This window comes from Trifolium pratense, linkage group LG5 (assembly GCF_020283565.1).
Source record: "Trifolium pratense cultivar HEN17-A07 linkage group LG5, ARS_RC_1.1, whole genome shotgun sequence".
Lineage (NCBI taxonomy): Eukaryota > Viridiplantae > Streptophyta > Magnoliopsida > Fabales > Fabaceae > Trifolium > Trifolium pratense.
The window spans coordinates 46455035-46479177 of NC_060063.1; the positions used below are offsets into that span (position 1 = coordinate 46455035).

Consider the following 24143-nt stretch of genomic DNA (forward strand, 5'->3'; position numbering starts at 1 on the left):
TAACTAAGTCGCTGATGAAAAGATGAATTAGTAGTTTAATAATATTAAACGACAGGACTATATAAAAGATTACTCAACTATTTCTATTATCACCAAGCCAACATGGAAATAAGTAGAGCACAAACAAGGAACGCAAAAGAAAAAATGTGTGTCGAATTAGAATTACCTTCTCCTTGTTGTTGAGCCATTGCTGCAGTCTGAGGATCTCGCATATAGAATCCTTGTTGCATCGAAGGGTGAGGGGACATCTGCATGAGTTCAATCCATTACAATGCAATTAAACCGATGTTACAGAAATTTCTTACAACTTACAAGTTACAAGTGAAAAGTTAGGCTCTATTTTTACCTGTGGAGGCAAGGCTGGTGTTTGTGGCTGCTCATCAGGCATTGCAGCTAAATACATCAAATTCTTCTGAAGCTGAGCTTGATACCTAAGACATCAAAATCATCACACAACCATTAGTTAAAACCTCTGCCAAGTACCTACATTGACACAAACCCCCCTAAGGGAATATGCAGAGATATTTTAAAAGCCACTTACTCGGGAATGACTAATGAGCCCTCCTGAAATTTGTTTTATTCATGGAAATACATGAATCTCTACCCAACCATTTACATGAATCTCTACCCAACAATCTGGAGATGGTGCATAGCGCACCACATTCATTAAGAAACCAGCCAACACTTGTTGAATTCTCAATTGATCACCATAAACAGCCAATGTCTTGATTTCCTCAGGAATATCACGTATCAACTGGCAATTTCTTTCAATTAGCAATAACATTACCCAGCTAACAACTGCATTCACTTATGACATTCTCAAGCAAGAATTCACTTTTCATGCGCCAGGGACCTAACTCAGAAAGGAAATAAAAATCATGAATCTTGCATCCCTCTAGCGAAAAGTAATTAGAATGACATTATAGCAAGTATGTGAACGGAAGCTAACTAAGAAGAGGCCACAAAACATGAATGAGTATCAACAAACTAGCATAGTATATTAATATGGTAATTCGTAAACACTTTTTTGACACAAGCTTATAGCCTATTTTGATAAGCTAATTAAGTTAATTCAATTAGCTTATAGCTTATATAAATTATTGTTTTTCCTTAATTTTACCCCTATCATTCTGAAAAAGAAAATTAAACATATCCTTTTATATGTCATTTCATATTTATATAAGTTACTTCAACCACTCATTTTACCAAACACTACAGATTCAATTAGTCGACTTATCGCTATAAGTTGGCAAATAAGCTATTCGCATTTGCTATAAGTTCATCCGCCATAAGCTATAAGATAGTTTATCAGCTATATTTTGCCCAACTGAGCCGATATTTAATTCCACTATTTCAATAAAACATCACTTTAATATGCAAAAATTTCTCCAATTTTATCCCTAAACTATCTAAATACAGTAAGTAAATACCTAGACTATATGAAATTCGTCAATTTAGTCCCAAAATATGCAAAAATCCATCAATTTAGTCCTTCACATCTTAATAGTAGGTACTAAATTGAAGTCAGTATGATAGTTTAGGACTAAATTGAAGGTTTATTACTGTATTCACTTCATATGATGATGAATAAAACCTACATACCCTATGTAAAATGTATAATATCTAAGAGCATGATAGAGGAGAAATGAAATTGATTAAGATCAATGATCATTAGAGTTCAGTGTGAGAGCTGACCAAGACGCGAAGCGGAGGCAGTAGCAGCGGAGTTACAGTTCGATCCTGATCGTATCAGCCTTCCCGCTAATTTCTTTCTTTTTCAAAGGTACTGATAGCATTTAATTAGGGATATGTGTGTGTGTAAGAAAAAAAAGAGTATTCTAGGTTTTGAATTTTGAAATTATAGCTTTTTCATTTAATTAACTTTTGCATGGACCCTCGCACCCAAGAACATAGCTCAATTAGCTGAGATGTAAGTAGAGACATTGTATGTAAAATACAGGAATTAGAGTTCGAACCCTGCTGCTCCCACTATTTCACTTTAAATTCAACACTTGAAATCTGGAGATCGGTCGTGAGGTGGGTAAAATCTGGCCGAGAAATTATCCACCCAGAAATCAAACTCACGATTCTCAGAACGATTCATCCTTTGGTGAAGTTCATTAATCACCCAATCCAAATTTAGTTATAATTCTTTTTTTACTCTAATATTTGGTCTTTTAAGTTTCCTCCAAATTGTGGTTTTTTTTTTTATTATAAATCCAAATTGTGGTTTTTAATAAACTAAAACACAGTTAATGATATTTTTACGTATTTTGTATCCTTACATGCATAAGTAAAGAGTAGACACTGAAAGAGTACAACTATTTATTACTAACACACTTTCCACCTTGACTTATACCAAAATAAAAAGACACCCCAACATGAGTTAGTATACGTACTAGGACTTTTTTATGCAACAACAACCGCAATAACTCATGCACATGTTCCTCCATCATCACTCATCTATAGTACTAGTAGCAAGCTAGTAATTGCTAACAGATCATTCACACAATTTCAGCTACCTAGCTCCACTATAGTTAATGCAAGAAAAAGTCATAATCTATACTGTTATTATCACAATTATTATTGATTCATAACTAAAACATACTATTATAATACAAATTTCAATTCATCATAATTGGTTTAAGGCCAAACCGCCAAAGTAGTTTCTAGTTTGCATTATGAACAACTTGTTAGATTATATTGGTGCATATGTCTATCAGATGTTAGTTCAGTGACAAAAGTCTAGTATTATTATAATCTCAAACGAAAAAGTTCAAATCTCAGTCTCAGAGACAGTTGTAAAATGATCGTTAATGTCACTTAAAAAAAAAAGACAACTACCAAAATTATCAATGGAGTATTATAACTTATAATCATATAGAACCACTCAACACGTTCACATTTAATAGCTATGCCTAACTTGAGTAACTTCCACCATCCTCCTTCAATACGTGTCACTTTCTCTTGTCATATATATATTCATACTACACTGAAGAAATACTCAAGTCTTCAAAAAGCAGAAAAGATGAACATGAATAGCAAAGAAACACTTGTTGTACTTTTAGTGTCTTTCTTATTCTTTTGTAGCTATGCACAAGATACACTTGTACCAGCTATCATAACATTTGGTGACTCTGCAGTAGATGTAGGGAATAATGACTACCTTCCTACTCTTTTTAAGGCTAATTACCCTCCTTATGGTAGAGATTTTGTTAATAAACAACCTACTGGGAGGTTTTGCAATGGCAAATTAGCTACTGATATTACAGGTAAATGCATATCAAACTTAGATTAAGTGTGTAGGTAGTTTAGTTGTATACTTTATGGTTCGTCCCGCCTCTCTGAGGAAATCTCAATGTTGGATTAAACTAACAGTCAATAGATCAATGTTCTCGACTGTTAGATTAAACCGACGATTGAGATTTATTTGAAACGGATGGAGTCCAATCATGCAGGAATGTACCTTAGATTTGATTGGATTAAGCTAACATACTCTTAGTTGTAGATTAAACTAACGACTGAGATTTGGCTGGAGGGGATGGAAAGGATCCAATCCTTTACAACTGCAGTATGATGTTGCAGCTATAGGATGGCTAGATTTAGAAAGATAAACTTTTTCTTGCTAAATCTAACGGTCCCTAATATACTTCAATACCGTATTGCAGAAGTAGAGGATCTAATTTCAGGATCCAACTTCAACCTTAGGTTGGAGTAGATGTTGCACATATATATAATGCATTTTAGTTTCATTCATGTTGGAGTGTTTTCTTTTGCAGCTGAAACACTTGGTTTTACGACATTTCCACCGGCATATCTTAGTCCACAGGCATCAGGGAAGAACCTCCTTATCGGAGCAAACTTTGCTTCAGCTGCATCTGGTTTTGATGAAAAGGCTGCTACATTGAATGTAAGTTTGTGAGATCATGTTACTAGCTGATTATCGTCATATTATGTTAATGATCGAGCTCGAGCACTATCATATAAATCCGAAATTTGTAACTCTGTAATCTAACAGTCGATGTTTACTTAGAAATATTTGAACTTAGTTCTGTTTGGAATATTGAAGATGATTTGTTTTGAACTTATTTTTCTTTTCTTTCTATTGGCAGCATGCAATTACATTGCCCCAACAGTTAAGTTATTTCAAGGAATATCAAGGCAAGTTGGCTCAGGTTGCTGGCAGTAAAAAAGCTGCATCAATTATCAAGGATTCTTTGTATCTATTGAGTGCTGGCAGCAGTGACTTTCTACAAAATTATTATGTCAATCCTTGGGTCAACAAATTAGTCACTGTTGATCAGTATTCAGCTTACCTACTAGAATCATTCAATAGCTTTGTTAAGGTATTCTGTTATCAAATATCGCGTGTTCCTGTTTGTTTATCTCAAATCATTTTACATCTAAACCGGGTTGATGTTCTAACAAAACTTATGGAAATAAGTTGAAAACAGCTTATGACATGTAATAAATAATTTCCATAAACTCTTTCAAACAATCTCATATGAAATTATAGCACTAAATAAGTTCAAATAAGTCAATCCAAACATACTCTAACATTGGTTCTTTGTTGGCACACAGGACTTGTATGGATTAGGAGCTAGGAAAATTGGAGTGACTTCACTTCCGCCATTGGGTTGTCTACCTGCTGCAAGGACTTTATTCGGTGCCCATGAAAGTGGTTGTGTCTCAAGAATCAACACTGATATTCAAGGATTTAACAAGAAGGTCAACTCAGCTGCATCAAATCTTCAAAAGCAACTTTCTGGTCTTAAGATTGTTATTTTTGATATTTACAAGCCTCTCTATGACCTTGTTCAAAAACCTTCAGATTTCGGTACGCAACACTTTTCACTAAAATACATTCAACACAAAGGATTTTGATAAATAACTGTCCGATCTTAGATTAACGGCCAAAATCATTATAAACTGATTTTGTTATTGTGTAATCTGAACGGCTGAGATCGAAAATAGCATGTAAATGCGTGTTTTTCCCATGGCAAGGAATTTGGATCCATCAAGACACGATAATATCTTGCGATATAATGATGTTCTTTAAACTTTTTTCTAACATGTCTTATGATGATGTTCTATGTAGGTTTTGCTGAGGCAGGAAGAGGTTGCTGTGGTACAGGAACTGTAGAAACAACATTCTTGTTGTGCAATCAAAAATCACCAGGAACTTGCTCTAATGCAACACAGTATGTTTTTTGGGACAGTGTTCATCCTTCAGAAGCTGCTAATCAAGTTATAGCTGATGCTTTACTTCTACAAGGCATAGCTCTTATCACATAATTAAGGACTCATAAATATTCATCTCTGCTAAATCTTGTTGTGCACAAGTACAACTGCACAATATTACTATTGAAGTCATTCAAAAGTTTCCTATTTTTCAGGATGATGCTACAAGAATATTTATTCTATGTACTTTATATCGTGCGATGTTTCAGATAAACTTGTTTGTAAAACACGTTATAATAGATAAGTTTCTACTTGTTATTTATAAATTCATTGTTGTATTTTTGGTAGCTTGTTTTGAACTACCAAAAATGAAATCAAATCATGGAGAATTTAAATCCATGTGTATGTTCTTCTTTTTGTTTTAATGTGTTTCGATGTTATGTTTACCTTTATAAAAGAGATACTTCTGAGTTGATACACAACAAATTGTAAGTCATAACTAACATAGATTCTTTCGACGAATTTCTCCCCTTGTATTGCACCGGTTGACAATACTAGTATCGTACAATATAATTAATCTTAAAAGACTACTAACAGTAGAGAAGCGAGTATTCCAAAACATTGAACTGAAATTATTATTGATGAATGCTTATATAACCTGCTATATGGTATATCAGAATTGGCTATAGCATACATAACATGCAATATTCACAGTGGAGAAAAGTAGTATAATGTCTATGTACCTATATTAAGTTAAAATGAACTATATGATGATGATCTTCTACGTATAGCATGTTTTGAAGTTTCTTCACTAGAACTAGAATTTTTTAGAGCTTCAGCATATTTGATCAAATTAGATTTCTCTGAGCTATAGGATTCGGAGAATGAATGAGAACTAATTTTCAAATCTCCTGCACCACTTATGCTTGGACTGAAATTCTTTGGGATTCCAACATCTGAATTTCTCCTATTATATTCCTTCATGGAACGGTTGAGATCGAGAGAATTTCGAGACGTTTCGGTAGGAGTTCCATACTCACTCCTATAAGCTCCAGTATCATGTGGAGAAGTGTAAGTACTATATTCTCGAGATCTAGATTTTTCTAAAGATGTAACTCTACTACTGAGATTACTACTATTATCTTTGCCTCTCATCAGCTTCATAAGTTTACCAAAGATCTTCGACTTGTTTGTGCCGCTGTTGTGGTTGACTCGTGCATCGGACGAGTTTTCAAGAGGAGAACACTCATCAGTATCTATAAAAGAAGCTTGTGAGGAGGACCATTGATCAGAATCAACATCAGAAATGCTACTAGTTCTTCCTTCATTATTTGCATATTCAAGTATAAGCTGTTTAGCTTTCTTCTCAGAATCTGGACTTAAACTTTTACTCAAGTCCCTTGCAACTGTTTTACCAGTCGGAGGTTGATAATTTCTTGATTCATGTCTCAAACAAGCATTTATCCACCTTAAATACACTAGTTCTTCAAGATCTGTGCATTTATCAGCTTGTAGTTGTTCAATTTCTTTCGTCATTCTCTCGTTCTCTCTCTTGAGACGGTCACTTTCTTCCCTTAGAGCATCCGCCTGCATCCAAAACAAAAACGATGAAATTAAGTTTGACAAATGGTGATTTAAGAGAATAGATTGATCATTATAATCTATTTACTGCAAGTTTGTATTCACTTTTGGGAGACTCAAAAGTGATTCTCAAGACTTAAAGTTGATTTTTGTATATCTGAAAATTATTGATTATAATTGACTTTGCCTCTAGATTTGATTCTAACTTTGAGTTAGGACCTGTAGCTTTTGACTTCAAACGTGATTTTTACACTAAAATTTATTGTTCCTTGTGAACGAAGGCACACTTTTTTACTAAAACTAGTTTTACAAAATCAATTTTTGTCACTGTAAAACCAAACACAAACTTACTTCTGGATCTTCTAGAACAGAATTTGCAAGGATCTGAGTAGAATCCAATCTTCTAGCTAACTCCGAATTGTCCTTCTCCAATCGCAAATTAGATTTCTTCCACTGTTCCACCTCATCTTCAAGATCCTTTAGCCTTTTCAACTTCATTTGAATTTCTTGATCATTAGCAACAGCTTTAGATTCAAGATCCTGCAACTTGGAAACTTTCTGTTTAAGAATTATGATATGCTCCTTATTCTGTTCCGCTTCATACCTAATTTTCTTCTTCAAAAATTTCACTTTTGTTTTTGAAGACTCAAGTTCAGAAACCACTTTCGCGTGATCAGAAATTTGTGCCTCTAATCTCCTATTCTCAGACTGTAATGTCTCAACTTTTAGATTGAACATCTTCGTCTCCATATTACTTATCTTTAACCGGTTTTGAAGCTCCATTACAACGGTTTCTTGCTCTCTTAGACCACAGTATTCAAGAAGTTGAACTTCGAGACTTCTTTCCCTCTCTTGAAGCATCATGACCATGTTCCTCAATTTTCTGATCTCTTGCTCATAATCGTCTTTCTCAAGACTTACATATGCTACAGGAGGATCATTGAGTTCGTCGTCTTTTTCTTCATTTTGTTTAATTCTTGGTGAGACACCAATTGGAGAACTTCTACATACCACCTTGTTGATGCATGTTTCTTCCTGGTATACAAAAAAATATTAAAAGTTCGCTTGAGATTTTTATATAGCACATAAACATCAATGAAAAGACTGTTTGAAAGAACTTACAGAAACAACTTATGACATGTACATAAGCTGTTTTCAGCTTATTTCCAGTAGCTCTTAGGATAGTTTATGAAAACAGTTTAACTTTATTTTATCATTTGTCATAGAAATAACATACACATAAGTATTTATATGATAAACGCTTAATTAAGTTGTTTATCCAAACATGGCCTTGAGGGGAAACCAGCTAAAGAACGGAGAAATCTTGTACTCATGATTAACGAAAGGGAAAACTTATGATTATATTTTCTCAACGGTACTACAAGATAATAATGAAACTAATAGTATCTAGTATTTAGAATTCTAGACAGGAAAATGAACAGAAAATTACACTCAACCTATCAACAATAAAAAGACATTTAAAAAAACACTCAGAAAAAAACTTTTCTCTCGTGTAACTTACGGTATCAAAATTATTTCCTTCTGAACGGATGTTGGAAGAACTTGATGATGCTCTAATACCTCGTAAATTAGCTTCACTCCCATGACCTGCAAAAGACATCATACATACAAAATAACACACAAGATTTATCATTCAAAATCAGTTCAACTATCTACTAGCATAAACACTTATAAGACTGTTTGAAAGAGCTTATAGAAACAACTTATAACAAGTCCATAAGCTGTTTTCAGCTTATTTCCATAATCTCTCTAAGATAGCTTATGAAAACAACGTAAAACTTATATAAAACCAGTTTCACTTTGTTTACCTTTTGTTACAAAAATAGCTTATACATAAACACTTATGTGATAAGCACTTATTCTATAAGTGCTTAATTCCAAAAACTAAAACTAGGTTAAATCTTTGATATGATGAAGAAAAGAAACAAACCTGGAAGGTTCCCTTTAGGGGAAGGTTTGATCCTTCTTGTTCTAAGGTTTGAGTAGAGAAAACCAGCAAAAGTTAGGGCCAAAGCCAAACCACATTTGAGTACAATAGGCCTCATACCTTTATCCTCTCTAACTATCACATTAAAAAATCTTCTATATATTTTTTCCATTAATATTATGAGATATATCACAGATCAAATTCTTGTCATCTTCTTCTATTTCATTCTCATGAAGAAAACACAAAATCAATTTCTGGTCCATACCTATATACACAACACAACAAATCCCACAAATTCATCAGAAAAATTCCAACAAAACCATTAAAATTACATGCATGCACCATGTTGGATCAAATCATACAAGACATAACATATTAGTATTTATTTTGTGTGTAAATCAGGTATCATCTGCACGTAATTGCACAGAAGATTTATTCTACACATAAGGAAAATAGTATAGAACAAACAAACAAATTGAAAACTCATGATCCATCACTAGAAAAATTATGGATGAAACAAATGAAATCAACATGAAAATAAGAAAAAAATATCAAATTATGATGAATTAAAAATATAATAACTAAAATACCTTATCAAAAGTTAAAACCCAACAAAATGGAAGAAAATAAATTGAAGCAAATTAAGAAACCTCTCTATTTCATGATGTTGAAGATAGGAAAAAATTATAATAATATGAAACCATACATTTATAGGGACATGATCAAATTTTTCTTGTACCTTAATTTAATAGACTGAAAAGTACCATTGTGTTATGATATTGTCTTTTGGTAACGGTTTCAATTACGTGGATGATTGTCGTTTACATAAAAACAAAAGAACAATATGCATGGTATGAACTATGAACGCAACCTTAATATGAGAATAAAAAAAACATAAATATGTGTTTACCAACAAATTAACACCGCCTAATGATATTTTGTGTTACATAAATGGTAAAATTAGGATATTGAAAATGGATCATGTTAAAGGAGAAATATAACAAATGTGAAATTAATTATGAAAAGAAAGAAAAAATCTATTATAAGGGTAAGTTAGAGGAAGTGACGAGAAAGATGATTCTGGCTCCAGTTTAGTCAATGAATGACCAATGAATAAAAAGATAATTTTTACTGTAATCCAAATAATTTGTAAAATTGTATATTAAGTATTAACTGTAAACTCTTATCTTTGGTAAAAATAAAAACTGTAAATTCTTATATATCCATGTTACGTGTTTAATTTTTATTTGTTTGACTGATGTTAGGTGTTTAATTATGGAACTAAGTTGTTCTCTTAAAAAAATTATGGAGCTAAGTTGTGTTAACAGATCAAATATAGTAAATAACTAATTATGTTTATGTGTCTTCTTTTTTTTTTTTTTGACTGATTATGTTTGGTGTCTTCTAAATTCTTTTCTTGTTTGGATTCATCAATTGTATACTTTTTGGGAATATCCTGTCTATAAAAACTACTCCCACCGTTTTTTTTTTTAATTGTCAAATTTCATCAGATTTAACGTTTCTAATTAATCTAATAATAAATTTCATTTAAAATTAAAAGCTAGGCCGGGAATTAAGTCGTCTCTACTTAAATTTCAACTTAGATGGGGCATGGGGGTATCCCTAAAATTTAATTTGCATAAAAAAAAAAATTAAAAATAATCAACTTAGGTTAAGTTAGGCCGGGGGCACCGGGCCTAATGTCAATATATGAATATGTGAAAGACACGATAGCAGATATAATGCCAATGAATTAAATTATATGAACGTATTAAATGTAGCATTTAAGTAGCTTTCCTCTTTACTACTAGTGTAATTTGTAAAGATGATGAAGCTTTCGTTGCTCCACTTGTTTAAGCTAAATATAGTGTGAAGTGGACACAAAGGTTATTGATGTGATTGATGAGGATTGATGCATGTCTATTATCTTAGTTAATACGATTTTTACATTTGATTTTGTTGAGACATTGATCAGATATATAGGATAGTGGAGGGTTTGGTTTTGAGTGAAACTCTTATTTAAATTGAACAATAATATGTGCACCGGATTGAATTGAATTTACATGTTTTCGGGAAAATAGTTCAATTGATAGGGATATCACATAGTATGTACAGTAATTGAAGTTAGACGTTGTAATATGTAGCAATTAATTCATTTCATTAATTAAAAGATGCTCAATACTGGACCGAGTCCTCATATGAGAATGTTGCTCAAGTACGAATCGATGGTCAGATAGGTGATTGGATGGATATGATATGATCTTCAAGTACCAAAAGGGGAAAAGGAATCTGCAACAATGTCAACACTCTAACACTAAAGTCAATATTAATTTAAGGTGAGAGAAAGTGTTAAATTGAGGTAGAATGTGTGTACATTGAGAGTGAGTGCATGCATATGCATATATAGTGGGATTTGAGGTAGTAGATGAGTCAGAAAAATTATAGAGACCGAGCAAAATTTTAGTTTTGAAAAAAAAAACTCGATTTTGCACTATTAAAAATTTCAGTTGTGTCCTAAACTAACCCCTAAAAATACCAAAAATGGACAATTGCACAGGCTTGCCTTGGCTCCACCCATGATTTGAGGAATAATGGTATGGTAGGGTTCTCCATGTGCAAGGAATAAGTCACAAATATCTCTTGTGAGTGTCATTTAATTAGCCTATGTTTGCTAACATGTAATGTGGCTACCGGCTATGCACCTTGTATCTGTCGTCGTGCATGCATATGTGGTCGTCTAATGCCATTTGTAAAAATGAGGTATTGGATCTTTATTATATTGGGCCTTTTAAATTAATATTGGACTTTAGCCAATCCGGAACAATTACAAGTTGGTTGAATCAAAAGTATATGATGACTAGCATAAGAAATGACCGTCCTAAAAAGAGTATGAGCAATCATATTTCACTTGACGCCGAACAAACTTAACAAGAAGTTAAAATTACTAACAATCATACTTCTAATATTAGAAACAATAGAACCAAATTCACCTACACCTCCCTTATTTGCAAGATAGCATCACCAACTAATATTATTAACAGGTCTGGAGCTAGAATTAAATAGTTGCAAAAGACCGTCACACATCATGTTGAGTAATAAATTCCATCCAAACAACAATTAGTAGACATACATTCAATAAAAACACAAAAGATATGATTAAACAAATTTAATACAATGACTCCCAAATTTGTTAAGATAGAACAAAAACAATGACAAGAAAGTTGAAAATCGATTGATATTGTTATTTTGTGACTTCGGTAGACAGTGCTTCAAGTTACAAATCTCATTGGTGATCATAATTCATACCATCATCTTATCAATGCTTGATATTCAGTTTCTTATCATTGCATTGCGATGTCGCTGAAGTAATAGAGTACACTATCATAATGAACAAAATCACCAAGCCTAACCCAATTATAGATAAGAATATCTTATCAATTCTGGTATTGAAAGGTGTAGGGGATATCACCCACATAGAATATAGATAACTAACGGCAAACCATACCGTCGGACTGAACACTAGAGTGCCTGCTTCCCCCCATGGAGTCATGATAAGTATTGCCAAAGTTGATATGATAAAGGAAAATACATTCAAATGTGAAAACACAAGGAAATCACCTCTTGACATGACCGATTTCCCAGCATTTTTTAAGGTAGAATTCGAGGAGGAAGTGATGTTCGCATTATGATCGGTAGCATTAGCTTGATAAAATCCACCGGGGGGGGACTTAATTAGTACTGATTCATAGGTAGCAGTTGCAACAAGAGTCGCAATTATCAACCAAGTGTTACGTTGCTCATCTAATATATCACTTCTAAAGCGATATACATAAACTATCACTTTATCCATAATTGTGGGAGCATCGATGACTTGTAGGCCAAGTATTCCTCCTGCACTCAACAATATACTACTATTCTTTTCTATATTGGCTTCTATGGCCATGTCTAATGCCTCGTAATTGTTATGTTTCACAGCAATATGTAATGCAGTCTCGCCCCTCACTGTCACGTCATTAATAGAATCTGGACAAGCAGTGAGAAATTTAGCTAAAAGTTCAACCTCTCCCAATTCACTTGCCAAATGAAGAGGAGTCATGCCTCCCCTCCCTTTAACTCTGACAAGGTCCTTGTTCATGTTAACAAAACACAACACCATACTGTCAGTGTCGACATTTGCTCTACACTTATTGCTTACTTAGAGCAATGTGAATAGGGCTGTATCCTTGCTTATTTAGCTTCAAAGCAAATGAAGGTTTTAAATTCATAACCTCAACGGCAAAAGGGAGATGCTCCATAAATGCGGCGATATGCAGAGGAGTTTCAACAAATTCCTCTGAATCTATATCCGCTAAAATAGATAGGACATCTTGAAGTACATCATAGAGAAGGTTTATATCTCCTACTTTAGCTACAAGTCTAAGTGTATCAAGATTGGCCATATTGGGTTTATGTTTGAAGCTGCAACTCTTCGGTATGAAAAATATGGCTGCTGATATTGCTAATATATAAGCTTCTTTTTTTTTTTGAAGAAGCTAAATTAGTCCACCCAAATTGGCACAAGAGAGAATCGAACACTAATATATAAGCATATACGGCTTTGGTACGTCCTTCCCACATTGTATTGTATTTGATTGACTTAGCTTGGTTAATTAGTTGGTTTATTAAATTAAAATCATGACATGCATGGTTGTAAGTATATAATTAATAATGTCCTTTGTCTCATATACCATTTCTCGTCCTATACAAGATAAAGATATAGATATAGGAATTTGTTAAGGTTGTTGTGTGCATGTTCTTGTAGGTAGCTAGGAAGTTTGCCTCTCTGCTCTGCATCCTCATTTCTTCAGCAGAAATGATTCAGGAAAACATATGTCAACTACAGACACCGTATTATTGCTGATGAGGTAGCCTTCGCAACCGCATCGCAGTGCAATTGCAGTGTGATTTTAATTCACGTGTACGGCTGCATCAGAAGCCGCATCAGACGATGTTGGCCTTGTTCGTTTAAATTTTTCCACCAAAAAATAAAAGTTATAAACCTCAAATCCTAATTTGCGTCAAATCTAATCTGTTTAAAATTTCAACCTTGTATTTTAAGCACACTAATAAACTAATATTCTGGGGTAAATAGTGTAGTGGCATAGTGGTGTTATTTTATATAATTTGTGAAATTTCAAAATAATTCTACGCCGCATTGCGCGTTGCAACAGCCACAATGACCGCAATCACAAAGTGTGCATTATATTCATTCAATGTGAGACATACACCTTGTATAGGAGTTACAACACTTAGCTTATGGGTCAAGCAAGCCAGCTAGCACAAATCTTAGGCCCATAGGTGCGCACAATGCCTATATATCAAATTAGTTACTTAGAAGGGTAGATTACACCTAACACATACTTCTACTTTCAACTTCACTTTATTACTACTCAAAATTGTTAGTTTAAAAGTAATAAAGTGAAAGTATGGTGAAAGCGCTGACTGACGATTGGATAGGAACAAGAGGCGTCTAGCAAGGATGAGACAACTATCTTCTCCCATGTGCTCCTATTTGTTCAAGAAAGAAATATGTCTTATTCTTTGGGTTGTCAATTATCAAGTAAGGTTGACCTAATTTCCAAAATAAATAAATTTGGAGATGAATACATGTGATTTTTTATAGGGACAAAAATAAAAAACCGTTAATTTTATAGGGATGAAAAACATATTTAACAATTCATAATAATATATACATGTTAAACATAGAGATTTACATATCTTTTAATACACCTCGCAGTTAGAGGTTGACTTATGTTGAGCCTATTTCTAAAATCATAAGAGTTGCAACCAAAGTCCTTTTGTGAAGGTGTCAACAATTTGATAAAGTGAAGGAAAATGTAAGACTCGCACATGTCAGCAAGCAACCTTCTCTCATACAAAATGTATATTCATCTCAATGTATTTGGTGTGATGAAGTTGAATCATATTGTCGTATAAATACACCGCATTCATGTTATAACCCATATTTTCTCATTCAACAACATTGGCCACAGTACTCGAACATCAGCAATGGACTTTCCCACAGTACTCAAACCAGTAACAATGGAATGGAACATGGCAGCCATGGACAACACCACCATGCCCATGTCCTGCAACGGGTAACTTACAAAGACAATCAGGACTTCTAGGGCGAAAACCTCAGCAGGCTCATTGGTGCGTAGGCGTGGCGCCCGGTTAGGGTTAAGGGGGAGGGATGCATCGTCAATGTGAGAGAAACAAGAAAGATCGGTTTCAATAGCTTACTAATAGAAATAGTGGCCGTGTCTTCTATTGATTTCCTCATTCGAATATATACAACAAAAGTGTAATCATTCATAATAATATACATGCTAAATATAGAGATTTATATATCTTCTAAGGTGAATAAGTAGAATTCCGGAATTCGAAACCAACTCCTACATATATATAATGTGATGTTCTCATCAACTAAGTTAAACTCACGAGTACAAATTTACGTACATATCTTCTAATACACACCTAACAAATTTCATTGGTGTTAAAGTAACTTTACAACATATTCCTCGTAACCAAATGATTAAATGTAAGTGATTAATAAATTTAATCAAAAGAAAATATTGTTCAGCTAAACTCTAAATTACCAAAGTCATATTCCTCTAAAAGTAAATATTTCACGCTGTTTTTAATAAGGACCATCCGATCTAATATTAATGGTTGAGATTGATTTGTACAAATTTTATTAAGATTGATTTGAAATGGACGTCTGGGATCTAAAACTGTGTGTAACTTTATGATTTACCAACTGCAGTGCATCGTGATCCCTATACTTTGTTTGGATTGGCGAGATATAATGGAATGTAGTGGAGCGAAGTAGAATGAAGTGGAATGGAATGGAGCGGAATGAAATGGAATGAAGCGGAATGAAATAAATATTATGGCTTCGTCCAAAACCATGGAGGCATTCTGGCGGGCGCGTCCGTGTAGGAAGGCCGCTAAAAGACTATGACAACTACAACGGAAGCAAATCACTTCTATTCTCATTGGGATTTTATATCTCTGGGGAATCTATTCCATTGTTTGAATAATTTATGATGAAGCGGCAAAAAAATTACATTTCATCATTTACCTCGTATATATAAGATGGAATTCACTCCATCCTATTACTCTATTACTTTTGTAATCAAAATGATGGAACATTAATCTATTTCATCACTTCTCATTTCATTCCATCAATCTAAACATAACCTTAAAATTCTTTGAAAAGAAAGAAAAAAACTTATTCCCCACAAAAACATTTTTGAAACATGCGCCTTTAGTTCCATCGTTCCTGTGACTAAAACAGTAAAACCTCTAAATTCCCACAAAACACTAACCATAACATAACCTCAAATGCTTTCTTATACGGTTTCTCGTTTCCCTTCAACACAATCATTACTAACAAACGCAACTTTTCCCATTAACCCCAACAAGCCTCACAAGTTCAATTTCCAACAAACCGCTTCTTCTTCTAGCGACAACAACAAAGCTGAAGACTTTCTCAGAGAAAACGCTAGTAATAGAGTGAACCCAGTTGACGCTGTTAATGATGGGGTTCTATTTGGAAGAAAGAAGAAAATGGGTAAGGAAAAAGTTTCCTGGGTTTGTAGCAATTGTGGGTATACTGCTGGACAATGGTGGGGTGTGTGTAGATCATGTAATGTTTCTGGTACTATGAAAGAGTTTCATGAAGTCAAAGGTAGTGAGAGTTTTGGTAAAGTTAGTGGCTTTTCTGTTATGGAGGATGGTTTGAGGTCTTGGCTTCCTGAGAAGAGTGGTGAGTTGCATCCTATTAGATTGTCTGAGGTTAATAGGGGTGTTGATCATCTGCATTGGAGAATTCCTTTGTAAGTTTTCTTTCTTATAGTATTTGTTTATATCCCGTTGCTCAGTTGGTAGGTACATCACATTTTATATGCATGAGCCGGGGTTAGAATCCCGGACACTTTACTTATACACCTTAAGCGTGAAGTTCTAGCCATTTGGCTACAGAATGATTGCTTACAGAATATTGAATTTTTTGTTGGGTATGACTTATATTTGATAAGTGGACGGTTGCTCGAGGGTGGTTTGGCCTTTGACCTTGGCTCATTCATTTGTTAGATTAAGAGTCCTGTGGCAAAGAGGATTTAGGGTTCAAGGTCTCAGGTTCAAATCCCTCGGCTGCCACTTCCTGTGTTGGGCCAGTCCATACTCTGAATTCAACTGGCCCCCCTGCTAGTGGACAGTGGGATCGGTTCCTTCGGATTAGTCGGTCATTGGATCATATGCTAAGTCTTATAAAAAAGGATTTAGGGTGCGGAGTGCGAGGGTGAAGCTCCTGCAGTATGATTTAGGATTTTGTAAATTTGTAATATGGACCGAAGTATTTAATCGTAGTTTGGTACTATGTAAGTATTCTATAATAGAAAACTACAACAGCCATTCTCCTGCAAGAGATGTAAGCACAATTTGTCGAACTTTGTGATCAATTGTTGTATTTTTGTGTGTGTTTATCGTTTATTTTTTTAGAGTCGGATTTGATGTCCATGCAATTTTGTTACAGGGATTTGCTTTAGTACTAAATTAGAATGTTGAATACTTACTATTACTATGCAGGTAGGTAACATTAAATTGTGGGTTGGGTTAGATATTATGGTAGATGTTTTAAACATGGTTTTTGTATTAAGTAAACTCTTACAACTTTACAAGTTGGGTCTATTGAGATTCCATTAGTCTATGCAGGCTCTCGAGTTTCACAACCTTGATTACATCTGTGACATGGATATCTATCTCCATTTATCTATTTCAGAACTTCTCTTAGTCATTCTAATGTTCCCTTCTTTTGGGTTCATCCCTTTTTTTAATGAATTTTTCCTTCATCTGTGTTGTAAATGTGATAGTTTTTTCATGCTGAGCCTACATACAAATTCATAAAAATTAGACCGTTTCAATGAAAACGTGCCTTCTAATAGCACATGAAATAGAATATTACCATCTGGATTAAGATCTAAAGGACATATTCTATGCATTGGTGTGTAAGAGCATCTTCCAAATTTCTAGTCAGAAGGTAAATATGGTTCTTTCTTTTTATGTTGTGTACTTTGCTTTGTTTTAGGTCCGGTCCTTTTGGAAATGAAGTTTCCAGAGTGCTTGGTGGTGGTCTTGTACCAGGTTTAATCCAGTTTCTTCTTATCTATATTAATATGCCAGAAACCATTTACATTTACATTGAGGTTGTGTTTTGCTTTATGTTTCTGTGTATGATTGACTTTGCAACTCAAAATTATCGAATGCATGATGCACTGTGGGTATCTAAGTCTAACAACATAGTCTCTTGATTTGAGTTACATAGTAGCCTTGTAACAAATGCTTGATACTTTGTGGTAACTGTAAATGACTTCCTAAATGTGTATTGAGTATGCTAATGGCAACTTCTTTTATAATTTTGGGTTTGAAGGCTCGTTGACTTTAGTTGGCGGGGATCCTGGTGTTGGGAAGAGTACTCTTTTGTTGCAGGTATGAATTATTTTGGATTGTAAAACTCGACCTAAAAGTTAGATGGTGGTTAACTTTCTCTTGTGGACTTGGTCAACCCCTGATAATACCTGCTTTAATTGTAAACATATGAATTGGAAGATGGCTGCACTAATTGCCGAAGGGGACAAAGATGGTGAAGCATCTCCAGTTGTGTATGTCTCTGGTGAAGAGGTTTGCTTTTATTGAGTCATCTAATTGTTTTAATATATGCAATTTATTTGATATACTTTGATGTAGCTTACTTACATTTATGTCAATTTTTTTATCTCTTTCATGTGATAGAGTGTGGAGCAAATTGGTAACAGAGCAGACCGGCTAACAATTGGATCGGATATTTATTTATATTCAAGTACTGATATTGAGGTTCTTGCATTTTCCTACATTATTACTTCTTTTAGATGAATTTTGTTGATTTATACCCATGTTATTACTATCAAGAAGCTTGTTTAACTTAAATTCTTGATTGGTTCGAGTAGAAAATCTTACCGATATTTTTTTTATGGTGTCAGGACATATTGAGGAAAGTTCAGCATCTCTCCCCTCGGGCTCTAGTTGTTGATTCTGTACAAACGGTTTATTTGAAAGGAATAACGGGGAGTCCTGGAGGGATTATACAGGTGAGATGGAATCCATCACCCTCAATTTCCATATTGACTTGAATCATGACATCATCCTAGTAATGATCATAGCGATATGAAGTCTTCAGTCTAGTACTCTTCTGTTGCTTTATATTATATAATTTGTTAATTTAGTCTACTATCGTATGTGACAACTTATTGTTCATATTTGGAATCATGAATAAGACAGGTTTTGTTGTTTCCATTTCCAAATCTGTCAAAAATGCATAAGATACATTTTTTATGGTGAAAAAAAATGTTGGTTCTGTGGTTTATGACATGGAATAGGTGTGAAACAGGTGAAGGAATGTACTTCAGCTTTACTGCGATTTGCAAAGACAACAAACATCCCGGTTTTATTGGTGAGCATACACCTATATCTAACATCTGTAATTTTGTGAATATACCTTCTTTTTTTTCCGATAAGATTTAATGAATTATACTTGAGCGGTGAATTTTTTCTTCCAGAATATGTAATGTCATATTTTTCATGGTATGTACTATTTTTAAGGAAGACAACCCTGCAACTATCTCCATTTTCCCTTCTCATGGTTGGAGATAGTCTTCCTAAACAATATACACTTATTTACATTTACTGTTATTGTAAGTGTTGGTGATACACTTTTCTATTCTCTCTCTATATGAGCTTAATACGGCAAAGCTCGTATGTATTATTTAATAAACGATTGGAGTTATTTGTATGCATTTAATTTATGTATTATCTATGTGTATTTATGTTAAAATGACCTTCACATTCTTGACCATAATTTGTTTTTTCTTTAATTCAGATTGGACATGTGACAAAATCTGGAGACATAGCAGGACCTCGTGTCTTGGAGCATATCGTTGATGTTGTGTTGTATATGGAAGTTCGTACCTTCTTACTTCTTTCTAACACCTTGCATTTATTGTTCACTTATAGTTGCCTTTTGAAAATCACCGCATTTTCACTGTGCTGATTGTTCACATTAATGCTCAGGGTGAGAAGTACACTTCCTATCGTATGCTTCGAGCTGTGAAAAACCGATTTGGATCCACTGATGAGGTATGCCACCATAGTTATACCATGGAACTACAGTTGTTATCTAGGGAAATTTGATGTTTGATTTGTGTTATCTTTGATTTATGTGGTCAGCTTGGAGTTTTTGAGATGTTGCATTCAGGACTTGAGGCTGTTTCAAATGCCAGTGAAATGTTTCTTAGCGAGCAAGATGTAGATTCAGATATTTTAGCTGGACTAGCTGTAGCTGTAATAATGGACGGGTCTCGAACATTTCTTATTGAAATTCAGGTTATTCTTCTTTTGTATTTCTATTGTATATGAATAATTTAAAGTGTCAGGCCTAGTATGGGATTCCTACTATATTGACAGTCTTGTATGTTGTAGGCACTTTGTCTTTCTAGTTCGACAGGATCAAGGCAGTTTAACGGTATCCATGCAAATAGAGCTGATATGATCATATCTGTGAGTTATTGTCAAAAATTTCAATAACATGTCTATCATGTCCCTGCTTTCATACCATATAGTGTTGGCTCGCCAAGCCGACCCTTCATATAAAAAAAAAAAATAGTCTTTTTTCTTAATGGTGATATGAAAAAGGATCTTCAGAGGGTGTAAAACTTTATTAAAAATATACTTAACCGCATTGAAATGAAAAGTGTGAAGTTGTTCCTTGATTGTCTTTCTGTCCCTTGAACTTTAGGTTCTTATCAAGCAAGCAGGACTTCGTCTCCAAGAACATGTACGCCGTTTTATAAATTGATTAAATTAACTTGTTATTTTGAAACACTTTTCTATCACATCATTTTATTGTTTAATTTGCCATAAAGTCCATCGCCAGTTTGGTGCTTATAATTTAACCAGCGGATACTTTTTTCCTGTTGATAGTTATTTGTACTGATTATATTCTACTTTCTTGTGCCTTTATGCAACAGGCGGTGTTTTTAAATGTTGTTAGTGGATTGACACTGACTGAGACTGCTGGAGATCTTGCAATAGCAGCTGCAATTTGCAGCAGGTTTGTGACAAAAATGTTTTTCAAATATTGCTGACCTTGTTTAATACTTTAATGTCTTGTGAGGATTGGGAAGGGGGTGGAAGTAGGATGGGCCTCATAAGGCTTTCGTTAAATAGGTCTAGCATGTTCTAAATCCTTATGACCTAAGTTTATCTTGTTACTTGTCAAAGACTCTTTTTAGGCCTGACCTACGCTTTTTGAAAGTCTGATATGGTCTGTTACCCTGTTTAAAGGCCCGTCATTTGACCTATATCAAAGTAAGCTAAAGGACTAAAAGGATTCAAAGAGGACAATGTTAAGATCTTGAAAGTTTGTCATTACACAAATTTATAGACTCAAGTTTTTTTGATTGGTGAATATGCTCAAATCTTTAGAAAGGTAAATTGGTATATAATTACAACACAAAAATCTTATTACAGTAATATTAACAACAATATTATTATATGATTCATATTTCATATTTATTTAAATAAGCCGGCCTATTAGGCCTAAGAAACTTTTTAGATGTGGCCTATGGCTGACCTTTTTAGCTAAATAGGTTTTTCGAAAAGTCTTGTAGTTGTAGACCATAATTGTTTAAAATAAGGGTCGTGCTAACTAGTGTCCCAGTGCCCCCGAGACACTAGTTAAGGAAACCAAAAGAGGTCAATTATGTATTGAAAAAACCCACTTGGGGTTGGTCGAGTGGTGTTGGCTTGGGCCCTTGGAGTATGCTCCTCTCAAGGTCTCAGGTTCGATTCCCACTGGTGCCAATTTCGGTGGGCTAAGTCCATACAGAGAAAAAAAAAACTTTGCCTTTAAATGGGGCCCCCACAAGTGGGCGGTGGGATTGGTCCCCTTAAATTAGTCGGTCCTAAGGCCGGATACCAAGTTTTCAAAAAAAATAATAATAATAATAAAAAAATTATGTATTGAAAAAAACATTTTCTATATTTTGAATACATGAATTACACAATTTCCAAGACCAATTTACTACATTAGGCTCCTTAACTAGTGCCCCAGGACGCTAGCATTTTCCTTAAAATAAAAGTCTAGTATGACTTGAGCTTCATGTACAATAGGCCATAGGCCCCTGTTGAGCAGCATGACCTATTTTCATCCGTAGGGAGGGTATTGTTTTGATTATTTTGTGCACCACTTTTGGAAAGAGAAATTTTACAGTCACTCTATTCTAAGTAAACCATGAGTATTGCACTAGCCTTTTAATCTTTATTATATGTTCCAAATAAAATATTCTAGATTTTAATCTTTGTTACATTTATTTATCACCCTGTTGTCTTTTCCCTTTTTTCCAGTTGCTTGGAGCTTCCTATTCCAAATGACATTGCATTCATTGGTGAAATTGGTCTCGGTGGCGAGCTTCGCATGGTAAGCATGTCATTTATAATGTAAATATTGCTACTATGCTATTTATTATTTGAAGGCCAATTTAGAGTATCCAGTAGCATAACTGTATACCAAGTTCAAAATACATTATTGAAGGGCTTAATTGTTAAAAGTTTTGATGATGTAGCTAGATATGAAAGCTTTCTACTAAGATAACTTATTTTCCTGTTAGATTTCATGCCTAATGGTCCACAAATCCTACCTCAATTGGCAGAAATGTCGAAATTGTTAGTGTAGGACGTCATGACCAGGGTTCGAACCCCGGTCACTCCACTTTGTGTGTGTGAGTTTTCAATGGCTTTGCCATTTCGTCTATCAACCAAAAAAAAGATTTCATGCCTGATGTCTTTCATGTCATGTTCATATTCCTAATTACTTGCTATAATGTTATTGTAAAATTTAGGCTTAACTATACATTTGGTCCCTTACGTTTATTTTAGGTTTCAATTTGGTCCCTTACGTTTAAAAAGTATCAATTTGGTCCCTTACGTTTATTTTAGGTTTCAAGTTGGTCCTTTCCGTCAATTTTGTCACATGTGGCAGTCAATTTGCATACGTGGACTGACACGTGGCACTTGGACACGCTGACACGTGTACTATTCAAACGGTGTTAGTGACAAAACTAACGGAAAGGACTAACTTGAAACTTAAAATAAACGTAAGGGACCAAATTGATACTTTTAAAACGTAAGGGACCAAATTGAAACCTAAAATAAACGTAAGAGACCAAATGTGTAGTTAAACCTAAAATTTAATTTAGTCATAGTTCTAAAAAATGAAAAAACTAGCCAAGATTTTGGTTGCTTTATCTTTATTGTGTTTTTTCTCAAAAATTGCACATTGCATAAGTCATAATTTAACTTACTGTTGTTTTGTTCCTTATTAATGTTGAATTATTATTTAGGTTACTAGAATGGAAAAAAGGGTAAACACGGTGGCGAAATTGGGTTACAGAATGTGTGTAGTACCAAAGGCAGCTGAAAAAGTTTTGGGAACTGAAGGCTTAGAAAATATCAAAGTTGTTGGTTGCAGGAATCTGAAAGATGTTATCAACACTATATTTCCCGATGTCATGAAAAGAAGCAAGTCAGAATTGTAACATTGTGTTTCTGCTGTGCAGATCCCTGTATAAAATTTTGAATGTGATGTAAAATGTGATTCACTTTGATTAGTATAAGATGCATACTAGTAAGGTTTTCTTATGTGGCTATGTTGTAAAAAAAAATTATGTAACTATTTTTTCACCCCCTTTGAACCATTAAAATTGATGTATTATCCAATTTCTCTATATTTCTTAATCTCTCTGTCCTGTCTGCATATTCTCTCTATGATGCATTAGAGGATACAACTGCATGGAAGAATCATGAGAAACAAACAAATCTTTTCATTTATAAAATTTTGAAATGATGAAACCAACATGGTCTTGGAAAATTGGGTTCTTAAGAAAAAATAAATACTTGAGTTTGATTACAAAATACTGATGAAAAATCATGTTAGATCAGCAAATTTCTGGTTTTGATCACAGGATTTTGGAAAACGTTTTCCAAAATCACTTTGAAAAATGTTTTCCAAAGAAATTTTGGATTTTGCATTCCAGAATATTTGAATTTTCGGAAAACGTTTTTCGAAGTAGTTATATTTTTGGAAAATAGAATCTAAAACACTGGAATGCGAATAAAAAAATAAATATGAAAACTACCTTTAACTCTATTTCAGAAAATAGATTCCAAAAAAATATGAATTTTGAAAAACATGAAAACTATTGCTGATGGCAAAATTGGAATTTCAAGGGGCTTGGAAGAAACATGAGGGGTGGAAAGAGAACAATTCTGAATGTTTTCTGTTCAAAATATGGGCCGT

General features: G+C 34.0%; 3 protein-coding genes, 1 long non-coding RNA gene and 1 pseudogene across 5 annotated transcripts; 2 read left to right on the forward strand and 3 right to left on the reverse strand.

The window, feature by feature from the left end:
• Positions 1-166: 166 nt before the first annotated feature.
• On the reverse strand, positions 167-1800 carry LOC123883498. Its single transcript, XR_006800223.1, has 4 exons — positions 1696-1800; positions 542-853; positions 347-431; positions 167-248 (listed from the first exon to the last, which is right to left on the reverse strand). It is a non-coding gene; the product is annotated as an uncharacterized LOC123883498 (long non-coding RNA).
• Positions 1801-2741: 941 nt separating this feature from the next.
• On the forward strand, positions 2742-5667 carry LOC123883500 (GDSL esterase/lipase APG-like). Its single transcript, XM_045932321.1, has 5 exons — positions 2742-3272; positions 3780-3910; positions 4113-4346; positions 4582-4837; positions 5099-5667. Exons 1-5 carry the CDS (start codon positions 2915-2917, stop codon positions 5293-5295), a joined length of 1176 nt encoding a protein of 391 aa, XP_045788277.1. The 5' UTR covers positions 2742-2914; the 3' UTR covers positions 5296-5667.
• A 125-nt stretch (positions 5668-5792) lies between these two features.
• LOC123883499 (protein CHUP1, chloroplastic) lies at positions 5793-9798 on the reverse strand. 2 transcript variants are annotated; one of them, XM_045932319.1, is made up of 5 exons: positions 9450-9798; positions 8714-8975; positions 8285-8370; positions 7114-7797; positions 5793-6768 (listed from the first exon to the last, which is right to left on the reverse strand). In XM_045932319.1, exons 2-5 carry the CDS (start codon positions 8880-8882, stop codon positions 5935-5937), a joined length of 1773 nt encoding a protein of 590 aa, XP_045788275.1. In that variant the 5' UTR covers positions 8883-8975; positions 9450-9798; the 3' UTR covers positions 5793-5934. The 2 variants fall into 2 exon arrangements, with proteins under 2 accessions (XP_045788275.1, XP_045788274.1); XM_045932318.1 differs by having other exon boundaries at positions 9301-9460.
• A 2228-nt stretch (positions 9799-12026) lies between these two features.
• LOC123886802 lies at positions 12027-13149 on the reverse strand (annotated as a pseudogene).
• A 2724-nt stretch (positions 13150-15873) lies between these two features.
• Positions 15874-23563, forward strand: LOC123885768 (DNA repair protein RadA-like). The gene is made up of 15 exons (XM_045935087.1): positions 15874-16590; positions 17841-17896; positions 18183-18241; positions 18362-18433; positions 18545-18625; positions 18772-18879; positions 19179-19241; positions 19668-19748; positions 19859-19924; positions 20015-20170; positions 20267-20344; positions 20583-20621; positions 20815-20897; positions 22193-22265; positions 23188-23563. The coding sequence occupies exons 1-15, from the start codon at positions 16097-16099 to the stop codon at positions 23380-23382; spliced, it is 1704 nt and encodes a 567-aa protein (XP_045791043.1). The 5' UTR covers positions 15874-16096; the 3' UTR covers positions 23383-23563.
• Positions 23564-24143: the final 580 nt, after the last annotated feature.